Consider the following 13,635-nt stretch of genomic DNA (forward strand, 5'->3'; position numbering starts at 1 on the left):
TTCCTCAAGATGCCTCCCAAGGTACTGAGACCAGAACAAGCCAGGGACTGAGAGCCAGGATGCCTCAGTCTTGGACCTGCCGTGATTAGAGTAATGGATCCCCATTCAGAGCCCAGTGTTTCTTTTCTTTCTTTCTTTGGCTGTGTTGGTTCTTAGTTAAGGCTCACGGGATCTTCGTTGCAGCATGCGGGATCTTTAGCTGCGGCATGCAGGATCTAGTTCCCTGACCGGGGATCGAACCTGGGCCCTCTGCACTGGGAGCGTGGAGCCTTAACTGCTGGACCACCAGGGAAGTCCCAGAGCCAAGTGTTTCTGAAGCGTAAGGTGAGAGCTAAGCAGGGGTGTCCTAGAAGTGGAGGGGGCGGGCTGCCCATGGAAGGGAATGAGCAGAAATCTGCTACTCCTCGTTAAACCCTCACCAGACACGGTGCAGAGAGCTCTACTGCACCATCTCATGAGATTCTCACTAGACACTCTGTGAGGGGGGTTTCCCCATTTGTCAGATGAGAAAACAGGCCCAGAGGCATACAGCTGGTAGATGGTAGACTGGGATTTGAACCCAGGTGGTCTGATTCTGGAGGCAGCTGGGGATGGTAAAGAGGGTATTACCGCCTTGGTTCTCTCCACTTCCTCCCACTCCAACAGTGTGGCCTCCAGGCCCGCCTCCTCTCTGCTCGTTCCTGTTGTGGCAGCCTCACAGGGCTGGACAAGCTACAGCTCTTCTCTGTCCAGCAGGCTCAGTGGCGCGGCACCCTGTGCTGCTGCATCCCGCCTGTCAGCAAGGTCATTGGGCCTGGAGCCGGGGCGGGGGTGGGGGCGGGGGGAGGTATGGACCTGGCCCTGCATCAGTAGCATCCAGCCCCCAGCCTCACGACGGCTGCCTGACCTGCCAGGAGGGAGACCCTGGGGCGGCGAGGATAGTCCTGAGAACCCACCGGGGACAGGACATCAGGCTCCTGTCCAAGCAAGCATTTTCTAGCTGCTCACCTGCTCCAGTTGGTAGAGCTGCAACCAGATGGCCCAGCCTCTCCCAGGAGTACTGACAACCTCAGTTTCCCCATCTACAATCTGAACTGGTAACACCAACCCTATCATGGCTGTTGGGAGAGTCTGAATGACTGCCCAGTGAGCAGTTCTGCCCAGTGAGCACGCAGGCTGCGCCAGGCACTGGCGGGCTCTCTGCTGATCTCTGAACACCCGTGAGGTGTTCCCATTTCACGAATGGGGAAACAGGCCCAGAAAGGCTAGGTAATATGCCCTAAGACCCACAGCAGGCAAGAGGTGGAACCAGATTTGAATCTGGGCGACTGACTCTAATTCCACACTGAATTATCACTTCCCTCGTAGAAATGAAACCAGTTGTATGACACAACTAGAGGCACACTAGTAACGAGTGATGATTGACAATTACTATTTATTAATCAACACTTTAAAAAGTTTAAGTAGACCGAAGGAGAAGGCCCACCAGGCTGAGACCCTACAGGCTTAGTTTGGAGGCCGGGGAGGGTCTCTTCGTGAGCGCTGGGTGGTTGAGGCAACAGGGCAGAAAGAGCCCAGGAGGACTTCCTGTGCAGAGAAGCAAGAGCAGCTGGCCAGCTGGCTCACCCACCATCTTGAGACTCCCATTTTGTCTGTCATGGCCCCCAGGAAGGAGGGCCTGCACCCAGCTAGACCACAGAACTGGGGGGCTGGGGGCTCAGCCCCTGCTCCTCCCTCAAACTTCTCCTGACCCCATTCCCACTGCAGGAGGTGTCACTGTACTGACACGAGGACTGCAGTTACCTCCTGCAACCGACCCACCCAACATAGCACAATGGGGTGCACAGAGATCCCATCTGAGGGAAAGGGCTGCCTTGAGGCACAGGTGGGGAGGAGTCCCAGGAAGAAAAGGGACTTCAAAGGACTCCTGAGGAGCCAGAGGCCAGAAGTAAAAAATGATAACTATAGCTACAGTTTAGGAAACATCTATTGAGTGCTAACTCTTGGTGATGTTACCCACAGACTGGGTTTGCCTCTTGGTGAGTGTCAAGCAAAAAGACACAACCAAGCCAAAGATCGGGAGAAGGAAGGATTTATTATTATTTGCAGCAAGTGAGGAGAACACCAGGGATCTTTCCCAAAGCAGTGTCTCCCCGAACAGCAAAATTGGGGGAATTTTAGGCTAAGGGTACATGCATATTCACGAAAGGGCTTGCAATGAGGCCAGGCTTAGATCACAAAGTGGCTTAGGCCAAAAATGGCTTCTCTTCTGTCAAGAAAACCATGCTGGGTTCTCTCTCCAGGGACCCCCCCCCCCGACCCTATCTGCTTACAGCAAGGCTCCACAAACTTTACAAACAGTTATTCTCCAGTCTCAGAGAGGGGGAAACTGGGCCTTGGTGAGGTTAACTGCCCAAGGCTGCACACTCAGTGCCAGAGCAAGGATTTGAATCCCAGCAGGTCTGAGCCCAGAGCCTGCGTGGCCAGCCACCCGCTTGATTCAGGGCCAAGGCAGCAGCATCTTCAGGTTCCACCCACTCCAAAGAATCCTCAAATTGTGGCCTCAACAACTGCTGAGCTGTTCAGCATCCAGGGGCACCGGTGGCTCATCTCTCACTGGGTGCCACGGCACATGCCAGCGATGACTCAGCTGACGTTCTCCTTCTCCCTGGGAGAGGTTGAAAGAAAAGCCTCCTTCTCTTGCTCTAGTATAACTGCAATTTGGGGCGACACAGGAGAGCGTCCATCTACCAAGGAGGGAGGCCTAGGCTGTCAGTAGGAACGAAGGGCGGCCAGAGAGGGAAACCAAGTCCACAGGCCCTTCCGGAGCCTGAGTGGACCTGGGCAGAAAGGCGGGCAGTTGCCCAGGGCACCCTCCTCCTGGGAAGCGTGAACACCAACTTTGGCCATGCATGCTGCTTCTTCTGAGGATGTTTGCCAGGCCTTGTTATCAAATGGGGGTCCTGCTGCTTGCTGCTCACAATCAATTGCATACTCACCAATGTTGGTGGCAAAGGAAAGGTGCTTTTAATCAGAATGACAACAATCTGGGGAGATGGTGGACTCAGCATCCCCCAAAAACCACCTCCGCAGATTGTACTCAGCCATGAAACTTTTAAAGGGCAGAAGGGAAGTAACCTCAGTTAATTGTTGAGATAGGGGGGTCAGAATTATTGCCATCCCTCCACTGCATGCAGGCTCGTCAACTTCTTGGGCTCTTCCTCTAGATGTTATCTTGTTCACACAGTTTGGTCACACAGTTTGTTCAGGTTACTGAAGGGAAAGCTAGGGAAGAGATCTGGTCATCTGTTAAATACTTGCTCATTTCTCTAACGAACCAACTAGTTTGGCAAGGTATTGTGTAATTAAAAGATTTGAAAGGTGTGCTTGGGCCAGATATGGGTGGAGGGGCAGTGCCTGGTTTAAAAGTTAGTTACAAGGACTTCCCTGGTGGGCCAGTGGTTAAGAATCCACCTTCCAACGCAGGGGGGCAGGGGGTTGGATCCCTAGTCAGGGGAATTAAGGTTCCACGTGGTGAGCAGTATGCCCCCCCCCCAAAAAAAAAAGTTATTTACAATATAGTTTTGCTAAAGTGACAAGAAAATGGGCTTCCTGCTGAGGGCGGTTTCCTGCAAAGAGCTGCTTACACACTCCCTAACCCCAAAAGCAGCTTCCAAAGATCCTTACAGGCCCTAAAGCTTCAGTGAACTAGTTTAAATAATCCTTACAACCAAGGCTAGGGCAGGGAAATGGGGCTGTTTCCTGATACGGCGGCCGAAAGATCCAGAATTTAACACCTCCTCAAAACAGCCGCCAGGAAGCCCCATAATCATGAGTCAGACTCCCAAACCTGGCAGCCCAGGTCTCGCTGAGATGTGAATGTCTTGCCGCCCTGATGACCGAGACACATCATTCATTCACTCTCATTAGGCTGTGAGGCACCCTACGCTTGCGAAGTTAGTCCCTGGTATTCCCCACAAGAAGGACGGGAGTCCCCTAGACTGCACCAACATGGGGAACTCGGTTTGCCACACCCAAGATGGCGCCACCGCGCCCTGCGTCCCTCCCGCGCTCGGTCCCTGTCGGCCTCCCACTACCTCCGCGACTCCGCCAACCGGCCCCGCCCCGCGCCACGGCGCCGAGTCCGCTGTCGGAGGCTCGGCCGTAACGCCCCCTTTGCGGATTACTTAAAATGGCGGCCATGGGGCGGGGCCGCGGGGCGCGGGGCACGCTGGGGCCAGCGCGCGGGCTGCCGGGAACGGGGCGGAGCGCGGCCGCGCCGGCGCGTCGAGGGGGAGAGGCAGCCGCCGAGATGGTGAGCGGGCGCTGGGGGAGGGGCGCTTGGCCGGGGCCGGGGCCGGGGCCGGGGCCGGGGGCGGCGAGGGCGGTGGGCCGTGCGCGGGGGCCCGGGCTCCGCGCTCACGCCGGCCCGCCGCCCCCAGGACGTGTTCCTCATGATCCGGCGCCACAAGACCACCATCTTCACGGACGCCAAGGAGTCGAGCACTGTGTTCGAGCTAAAGCGCATCGTCGAGGGCATCCTCAAGCGGCCGCCGGACGAGCAGCGGCTGTACAAGGTGCGGTCCCGTCGGTTCCGGGCGGCCGGGGGCTGGGGGAGCGTGCTGCTCGGAACCGCCGCCCGAGCCTGGCCGTGGGCGCAAGGCGGCCCCGTCGTTGATGTAAACATCAGCGACCGGCTGCCGCGGGCCGGAACTCCCCCGCGTGGGGCCGTTGCTCGAACTCGGGGAGATGAAGCCCCGATAGCGCTCGCTACACCGGGGGTCTCCGTTCGGATGGCTTGAAAGTCGCGCGCCAGGCCCTATGCTGAGCGCCGAGGGCCAGCGTCACATCTGATCCTTATAGCGATCCCACCCGCGACGTGCTGACCCTTGACTTCCCTGCTCTGCGGTTAAGGAAACTGAGGCTCGGAGGTGGCCACTTAACGAGGCCAAGGTTGTTGGCAGAGTCAGGATTTGAACCCCGATGCTCAATCCTGTGCAGGCCTCTCACACGCCCCCCGCCCCAGACACGCCTTAATACAAAGAAATGAACAAATGGAGGGTGTTGAGATGAGTCAGGTCCCACCAGTTCTTCACCCAACAACTGTTTATTACTCCCCAACTTACTGCTGATGTTCTAAAAGCCCCCGCCCCTTTCCCCCTTACAAACCAATTGCAATTATCCAGCAAGGATGTCGTGGGATTTGGGGTTTTCGTTGGGGAGTTCTGTTTGGTGGCCCCTCATTTCAAGTTTCTGGCAGTATGAGGTCCCTCACCTAAGTTCCTTGATCTGATTCTGGGTGGAAACTGGGAAACTGATCTTTTGCTCCAGGCTGAGCCTTCACCCCCTTTGTCTCTAAAGGCCTTTTCTTCTTGTTACCTGCTGGGGCTTCTGTAATAAGGACCCTTCCTACTGCCTGAGCTTCTTTCACTTGCTGTGCTCCGTGCTTTCTGTGTGTCCTTTGCTCATTGAAGCCTCTGGCTGCCCTATGAGTTGGGAATTCCAATAACTCCCGTTTTACAGATAAGGAAACTTCACATCAAAAAGATCAACCACCTTGTGCAAGGTGGTAGAGCTGGGATTCAACCAGGTCTGCCTGTGGCCAGATGGGGTCACTGACACTTGAAATTAGATTCACCTGGAGTTGCAGGGTGGTAGATTCCAGACCCTTACCCTACCCTGGGAGGTTCTGATTTGGAAAGTCTTGGGTGTAGTCCTGGAAACTGTTTGATATACTCTGGGGTGGTTCTGGGCCCTACTTGGGGCTGTTTCTTTTTCGTCTTCTGACTTTCAGTGTAGTTGCTGACCAGAGAAGTCTTTGGGACTTGCCCCTCCTGGGGCCTCTCCTGAGACCCTGCCTGCCTCTCTCCTCAGGACGACCAGCTTCTGGACGACGGAAAGACATTGGGCGAGTGTGGCTTCACCAGCCAGACAGCACGGCCTCAGGCCCCAGCCACTGTGGGGCTAGCCTTCAGGGCAGGTGAGAGGGGCAGCGACAGGGTGGAAATGGCCAAAGAAAGGGGTGGTCAGGGAGCCTGCAGTTGTTCCTCCAAGCCTCCTGGACCATGTCCCCCAGTTCACCAAATGCAGGCAATATCCTATAATAGTGTGTTTGCTTCCCCATTAAAAACAATGAGAAGCACATGAGATACTTGTAGAAATTGAAGCCCATTTCATGGAGGATTCAAAGATTTTTAGTCACAGTACCAGCTTACATTTACAGAGAACTTACTGAGCACCTGGCCCTGCACTCTGCATTTTATTTCTGTTGTCCCATCTAATCCTCTTGATAGCCCTGAGGGGTAAGCACAGCCATCCCCATTTGGGAGACATGGACGCCGAGGCTTGCTGGCAGTCATGTGGGAGGCCACAGTTCAGATGCAGGCTGCCAGGACCTTGTCTGAGCTGGGCACCATGCCAGCCAGTGTCTCCGTGGTACATCACTTACTCCCCCAGCATCTCTGTACAGGCCAGAGTTGTATTGTGATCATTTTAAGGATGAGTAGACTAAGCCTGGGGAGGTTAGATCAGGTTCAGCCCTTTCTTGCCCCAGAGCCTGTACTCTCCTTAGCCACATTCCACCCTGACCAAAGTTTAGAAACCTGAGGGGTGGGGGTGGTTTATGTTGCTCCTTTTGCCAAGAAAAAGATTTGAATTTTATCCTTTGTCTCTGGAAATTTAAACAGGGGTTATAGGGTGTTTTCACAGCTGTAGACAGACCTAGGGGCTGTGTGAATGGCTGGGTAAATCTGGATGAAGTTACAGGGAGTTATTTTTCTAGCTTCTTTTAAGAAAATGTAGCAAGGGCTCAGGAGGGAGCATATAGCCTTAGCTGCACTTCTCAGTTTCATAAGGATAAACTGTATGAGGCCTCAGCAGCTGTGTCTTCGGGCAGCTACTTCACGCCCCGCCCCTCCCAGACTGGAGTTTGTCTCCATAAAGGAGTATGACACTGGGACCAGCCTCACAGCAAGGCAATGTGAGCCCCCGTACACCCCAGGCCCTGCAAGTGCTCAGGAAAAGGCAGTCTTAACGGGCCTTTGTGTGGGTTCCCTCAACTCTCACAGTGACAGTGAGGCAGGTGAGGGGCTGGTGCAAACTTTGTACAGGGTGGGTACTATACAAGGCTGTTCTCTGAGGCAGGTAAGGGAGGGCTGAAAGCACATCTGTTCTTCCTAAGCCAGGGCCAGGCTGCATTCTTCCAGAAAAAGTATCTCTTCCTCTAATTTGAACAGAGGCACCCTATAGACTTGCAGCTACTCAACCATCTTGCAGGTGAAAAAAATCACAGCACAGTGAGGTGATTTGTTTCTCCCCATGACCCCCACTTATGGCATAGATTGTGGACCCTTGGTGGCATCACCTCAGGTGTGTCATTGCTGTTTTGATAGGGGCTGTGGTGTGGACTGTAGACCGTCTGCTTCCACTTGCAAAAACGCACTTCTGGGTGGGTAGTTGTTTCCTTGTGCAGAGACGGGTCTCTCCCCACCCCCCAAAGCAAAGTGGTTTGCTTAGTTAGGGAGATATGATAGTGTCTGGTGTTAAATAGCATCTTCCAGACTTTATTTCCAAAGAATGGGGAGAGGTGATGAAGGCAAGAATTGTCACTCAGATTTGTGGCTTGGAAGATGAATTCGTTATTAAGCTGGGCCATGTGTCTTCACCTCAGCGCTGCTGACGTTTGGGGCTGGATGATTCTGGGTGAGGTTGTCTTGTGCATTGCAGGATGTTTAGCATCTCCGGCTCCTACAAAAGATGGCCTCTCCCCACTAGAGGCCAGTTGCAGCCCCTCAACCCCCAAAGTTAAAACTTGTCAGACGTGACCGACTTCCCCTGGGGAGCCTAATTGGTTGAGATCCCTGAGCCAGGTGGAGAGAAGTTTCCCATGTAGCAGAAAAAGTTGTGGTGTTCATTTGATCTGTGCTGAAGTAGTAACAGCAGGAATGAGACAGGGAAAATCTTCCTGGGGCTGCTGTTCTAGTAGGAAAGCAGCTGGTCAAGAGAAACAGGGCATTCACGCTAGCGGTTAAGTGTTCCCGGGGCAATGCACAGGGCATTGGCCATGTAGAGTGGGTGGTTGTACAGGGTGGTTGGGGAACGCTTCTCTGAAGAGGTGATATTTGATTGCCCCTGGATGCCTTTCTTAGGCAGCCAGCCATTCTAAGTGTCAAGCTAGAGAGTGGCAAATGCAGAGACCTTGAGGCAAGAAAGAGCTTGATGTGGGAATATGGGGACCACAAGGAGACATGTGGAGAGACATAATGACACGATGAGATCTTATTCAAAGTATGATGAGAAGAGGAGGTGTGAAGGGAACAAGGCGATGGGGGAGATTGTAGGTGGATGCAATCCCAGAGGCTGAGGGATGCAGAGGGTGAGGAAAAAGACCCTAGCATGGCCAGGCTGGGGGAGGGGAACAGGGGTCAGGTTGGTCCTGTAAGGGTGGGAGACTCACTTTGCAGTGGCCACCCCCTCTCCACCAGATGAGGCCTTTGAGGCCCTGCGCATCGAGCCCTTCTCCAGCCCACCCGAGCTGCCGGATGTGATGAAGCCACAGGACTCAGGAAGCAGCGCCAATGAACAAGCTGTGCAGTGAGAGGCCCCCCAACCGCCCTACCCCCCCCCCAATAAAAGAGATTTGGGTGTCCACCTGGTTGCTGCCTCTTTCTACACACCTTCTCCTGACTCAGGCATCACCTCACTGGTGTGTCCCGCCCCACCCCACCCCACCCCACCCCACCCCACCCTCAGCCTCTTTCCAGGCCAGACTGCTGCATCCCAAGCTCTCTGAGTCCAGCTACCAACCCCCAGCCCAGCCTTCTGCTCAGTCTGGGGACAAAAGGTTTAGAGGCTCTGTTTCTTCAGAGTGGCCAGCCCCCTCCTAGCATGAGCATGCTGGCTCCCAGCTGGAACGAGCGTGTGGGTTTGAGAGTGGGTTCTGTGGGGGATCCACAGCCTAGAGCCACCCCATGAGGCTCCTCCAAGGTATGCCCCTTGCAGGGGGGATGCAGCCACAGAATAAGGGCAGCTCCTCTCCTAACTAACTCTCCCCACCCGTAATAAACGATCTATAGACCAATTCCTGCATTTCTCATTTTTATTTGACAGAAAAAGTTGCTCTTGCTGTACAGATTTTAAAAAACCAAAATGCCTTTAAGAAACGTGAAGAAAAGTTGGGGGGGAGGGGGCCACAACCTCACTGGGAGGCCAGGAGGAGCCAACCAATTTCAACTCCTGCCCCTTTTTTCTGGGTATACCTCACACAAGTCCTCAAGTACCAAACCATCATCCCCCCAAGAACTCGGGGCTAAAAGGGGGGCAGTGCCTCCCAAATCCTTTGAGTCAAGACCTGGGAGTCCCAAACTATCCTCCCCTCCCGCAACTCCCATTCTCATTCCCACCCACCCCAAACCCCCCAAAACATGTGAACCAGGAAAAACTCACAGAGATTAACATTTCACAGAACAAAGAAAAAAAAAGGAAAAGGGAGGGAAAGAAGGGAGCCCTCCCCCCAGGATGCTGCCAGGGTTGGGGGGGGAGGGCAGACAAAGACCCCCTCCCACGGCTCTGTTGGGGAGAAAGGGGGCACATCCTGTGGCTCCAGAACTTGGGGTATGGTGGAATTCCCCCAAAAAGATTCACGGAGACCTGAAATGGAAGAGAATAATCAATGCAGAGGCCCCAGCCAGCTCTGGAGCTCTCAGAAGTGAGCCCAGCCCTAGAGTGTGACAGACATACCTGGAGGAACGGTGCCGCACGGAGCGGGGGCTGGGCGTTTCCCTCCTGCGCTTGTGGCCCGGGGAGTGGCTGTCCCCACGCTGGCTTCTCCGGGAACCCCGTTCACTGCTGCTACAATGAAGAACAGATGTGAGACCACACACAGGACGCCACCAACCCTTGGTACCTTGGAGCCTTAGAACTTATTTTGCAGAAATCAGTGGCGGCCAGACTGGGCTACTGGCAGGACAGCACACACTGGCAACCCTACCTCTGCTGGTCCCGTGGTGAGGGCTGGGGTGAGGGGCGGCGGCGCTCCACAGGCGAGTAGCTGAGGGACCGGGAGTCCCGGAGGGAGTCTATTGGCTTCCGGGGGCTGCGGGACCTGGGGATCAGAGTAGGTCCCCATAGTGCCACACTCTTTCAAACCCACAAGCCAGCACTCAGGACCACCCCCACCCCGCCCCAGGTCCTGACCACCAAACCTCATACCACGCAGGGCCAACCTCAGACCCACCTTCATCCGCTCACTCACCCATCCGCCCGCACACCATCCACCGAGTACCCCAACAGGCGGGGCACGGGGTGCAGCGGGGGAGGCAAAGATAAAGACAGTCCCTGCCCTTGGAGGGGCTCAGTCTGATGCTGAAGGAAGGCCAAGGGAGGCTCGCTTGGCCCCACATGTGGGAAGCAGCCCCGCAGGACAGATGTACATGGGGTCTGGGGACCCAGGGGAGGGAGACATGGGGCAGGGCAGGGAAGGGGCAGGGTAGTCTTCTTGAAGGTGCTGTTTGAGCGGAGTCTTGCAGAACGAGGAGTTCACCAGGCGGACAAGGGAATTCCAGGCAGGAGGAACAGCATGTCCAAAGGCATGGGGTTCTCCTTAGACTGCAAGGCGCTGCTGAGTGTGGCTGGAGCACAGGGCATGTGTGGGGGCGGGCAGGAGAGGAGAACACAGGGCAGGCAAGGCCAGTTGGTGAAGAGCCTCACACGCCATTCCCGCAGAGGTAGGGCTTTATCCTGCAGGCCACAGGGCGTCCCGGAAGGATTTGTGGAGTGAAGGGAGTAACCAGATGGGCGTTTTAGAAAGATCCCTCTGGCTACGTGTGGAAGAGAATGGCGTGGAGGCAGGGAAACAGGGAAGAGGCTGTGGACAGAGTCGGGAGAAGATGACGGTGGCCAGACCCTGGCAGTAGCAACGGGGAGACTTAAAAGCTAGAATCCCTGGAACCTGGGACCAGGCTGCATGTCATGGGCAGGGAGAGGAAGGAACCTAGGACTCCCCAATTCTGGCCTGAGCACCCACTTGGATGACACAGCCCTCTGCCAGAACAGGGCACAACAGAGTAAGCAGGGAGAGGAGAGCCCAACTCCTCCTGTACAAGCAGTCACCACAAGTCCAGCAGGGATCTCACACCCCAGGGTCACACCCCACCCCTTCCTTCTCAAGCAAGGCAGCACTCACCTCCGCTCGCCAGGGGGTGGCTTCTTGGGGCTTGCAGGTTTGGGCAAGGCCTGAGGGCCAGGCTTAGCAGGGGAGGGGGAGGAAGAAGTAGAGGAAGAAGAGGAAGACGAAGAAGAGGAAGAAGAGGAGGAGGAGGAGGAGGAAGAGGAAGAAGAGGATGATGAAGAAGAGGAGGAGCTGCTGGAACTGGAGCTGCTAGAACGCCTCTTCCGCTTGGCTGGGGTCGGTTCCTGAGGACGGCCCTCTCGAACAGCCTCCTTTGGGGCTGGGGCAGGGCTGGGGACCCTGTGGGAGAAGAGGGCGTCACAAGGAGACAAGCTGCCCCAGCCCCAACCCTACCTTCCTTGGCCTGGAGGAACGGCAGTGGGGGAGGGGTGCCTGAGAAAGGCCCTGGGAGCTCTCCAAGCCGAGAGCCAGTGAGTGCATTCTCTGGAGAGCAGTGGCCCCAACTGACCCAACCTCTGCTAACGCAACAGGCTGGGGCCCACAGCAAAAGGGATCAAGGTTAAACCTCAAGAATGTCCCTGATGGAGGAATAAGGTCCCTGGGCTCAGGTGTAGAAGCCAAGCTGGGTGGTCTCCGTCCTCTCCGTCCTCAGAAAGGAGAGCCACAGCGTGGGGAGGCCTGTGTGTGTGTGGGTTGGCTGGGGGAGGGGCCGTCCTGCCTGGAGGCAGGGAGAGGGATAGGATGACCTCTGAAGATCCTTCCAGCCCAGGGAGTTCCTCTTGAGGTCTAACTGCCATCCCTCCTGCTGTAAAATTAAGTCCATTTCCTCTAGTTCTGTCCTCTGTAGAGACGGAAAACTTATCATTATCCTCTAGAGAATTAACCTTCGGAGACTTTTACCTGTCCCATTCCTTCCCCCCGTTAACCCCCACCCCGGCATTCTCTTCTACCCCCAGCTTAAGGATCATGGTCCCCATACCTCCTCAGAGAGCCAAGAACCTCTGGATAGGGCTTCTCCCTCCCCACCCCCACCAACCATCCCCAAAACCTTCCCCGTAGAAGAGTTCTAAAAATCCCCTCACCTCTTCAGTGCTACCTCAGGTTGAGTGGGAAGGCTAGAGCCCTCCGAGTCGCTAGAACTGGAGCCAGAGGAGGAGGAGGACGAGGACGAGGACGACGACGATGAAGAGGAGCTGCTAGAGGAGGACGAGGAGGACGAACTCCGCCGCTCCTTTGCTGGCTGCAGGGCAGCCAAAGCAGAAGGCTGCTGGGCCTCCACAGAGGCAGTTGGTTCCCCACCCTCTGGGTGGGACACCCCAGGGATGGGGCCAGAGAGCATGCCATCGTGGTCACCAGCAGAGGATGTGGTCTTTGCCACCGTTCCAGAGGAAAGGGACTGAGACCCTGCTACAGGGGTGGTCTGGGCAAGCAAAGATCGGGACTGGTCAGAAAAAGCAGATGGCACAGGGGACCTAGGCCGATCCTGAGCTGGAGGAAGAACTGACTGTGAGAGAGCCTGTACCATTCTAGAGGCAGGAGAGGGAGCCCGCTCAGATGTCATTCTAGACTGGCTTGGGGCAGATGGTGGGGTTCTGGACCTGGCTCGGTCAAGGAGCGGTGGTGAGGTTCTGCCACTAACGCGCTCATAGGCAGAGAGGGGCACCCTAGGGCTGGTGAGGTTTGCACCAGACAAGGCTGGAGCCATTCTAGCACTAGTGAGATTTGCAGGGGCCAAGGCTGGAGGGGTTCTTGAGCTGGCAATATTCACAGGAGCTGTGGCATGTGTAGATCTAGGACCCACCAGGTTTGCAGGGGCTGGAGCCTGGGGTGTTCTGGAGCTGGACGGATAGTTTGCAGCAGTCGGGGCTGTGCCAGAACCCGTGAGACTCAAAGCTGCCAAAGCAGCTGGGGTTCTGGCTCCTGCCAGGTTCACAGCTGGGGCTGTGGGGGTACGAGGGTCAGCAAGGTTCACGGCCGAAGGTGCCACTGCTGTTCTGGGGCTGGCCAAGTTCATGGCTGCTGCTGCAGCTGGCGTTCTTGAGTCAGCCAGGTTCACTGCTGTTGGGATGGCAGGTGTCCTGGCACTGGCCAGGTTCATGGCTGCTGCAGAGGCTGCAGGAATCCTGCTGGCAAGGCTGGCAGCTGGGGCTGTTCTGAGACTCATGAGAGGCACTGGAGCTGGAACCTGGGACATTCTTGCAGCAAGGCCAGCTGCAGACATGGACGGAGGAGGCCGAGCAGTGCCTAGACTGATAGCCGTCAGGGCAAGTGCAATTCTGGACTGAGCGTGGTTTTCTGGCACAGATGTTCTCGGGTGATCAGGAATTCGGGGACCTGGACCATCCATCATGGAGCCACCAGCTTGCTGCAGGACAGACATGGGTGTTCTAGAGCTGCCAAGGGGCTCAAGCATTCCAGGTGATCTACAGCGGTCAAGAGGAGTTGGTGACATGCTAGGACGACTGAAGCAGCTCATTCTGGAGCTACTGAGCGCTACCGGAGGTGTCCGAGAACCAGAATGATTTCTC

General features: G+C 55.9%; 2 protein-coding genes across 2 annotated transcripts; one reads left to right on the top strand and one right to left on the bottom strand.

The window, feature by feature from the left end:
- The first annotated feature begins 4,171 nt into the window (after nucleotides 1-4,171).
- Nucleotides 4,172-8,628, top strand: ELOB (elongin B). Its single transcript, XM_068523764.1, has 4 exons — nucleotides 4,172-4,294; nucleotides 4,422-4,556; nucleotides 5,854-5,959; nucleotides 8,463-8,628. The coding sequence occupies exons 1-4, from the start codon at nucleotides 4,172-4,174 to the stop codon at nucleotides 8,573-8,575; spliced, it is 477 nt and encodes a 158-aa protein (XP_068379865.1). The 3' UTR covers nucleotides 8,576-8,628.
- Nucleotides 8,629-9,058: 430 nt separating this feature from the next.
- On the bottom strand, nucleotides 9,059-12,277 carry SRRM2 (serine/arginine repetitive matrix 2). Its single transcript, XM_068523763.1, has 6 exons — nucleotides 12,190-12,277; nucleotides 11,854-11,948; nucleotides 11,162-11,446; nucleotides 9,968-10,081; nucleotides 9,718-9,828; nucleotides 9,059-9,627 (listed from the first exon to the last, which is right to left on the bottom strand). Exons 2-6 carry the CDS (start codon nucleotides 11,928-11,930, stop codon nucleotides 9,618-9,620), a joined length of 597 nt encoding a protein of 198 aa, XP_068379864.1. The 5' UTR covers nucleotides 11,931-11,948; nucleotides 12,190-12,277; the 3' UTR covers nucleotides 9,059-9,617.
- Nucleotides 12,278-13,635: the final 1,358 nt, after the last annotated feature.

This window comes from Eschrichtius robustus, chromosome 16 (genome assembly GCF_028021215.1).
Source record: "Eschrichtius robustus isolate mEscRob2 chromosome 16, mEscRob2.pri, whole genome shotgun sequence".
NCBI classification, from domain to species: Eukaryota; Metazoa; Chordata; class Mammalia; order Artiodactyla; family Eschrichtiidae; genus Eschrichtius; species Eschrichtius robustus.

Excerpts from the sequence above, each read along its gene's own strand:
- ELOB (XM_068523764.1), top strand. The coding sequence starts at position 4,172 with ATGGCGGCCATGGGGCGGGGCCGCGGGGCGCGGGGCACGCTGGGGCCA. Across the intron at positions 4,557-5,853 it reads ACGAGCAGCGGCTGTACAAG|GACGACCAGCTTCTGGACGA; the intron begins GTGCGGTCCCGT and ends CTCTCTCCTCAG. Across the intron at positions 5,960-8,462 it reads GGGGCTAGCCTTCAGGGCAG|ATGAGGCCTTTGAGGCCCTG; the intron begins GTGAGAGGGGCA and ends CCTCTCCACCAG.
- SRRM2 (XM_068523763.1), bottom strand. The coding sequence starts at position 11,930 with ATGGACTTAATTTTACAGCAGGAGGGATGGCAGTTAGACCTCAAGAGG. Across the intron at positions 11,447-11,853 it reads GGCTGGAAGGATCTTCAGAG|GGTCCCCAGCCCTGCCCCAG; the intron begins GTCATCCTATCC and ends CTTCTCCCACAG. Across the intron at positions 9,829-9,967 it reads TCACCACGGGACCAGCAGAG|CAGCAGTGAACGGGGTTCCC; the intron begins GTAGGGTTGCCA and ends TCTTCATTGTAG.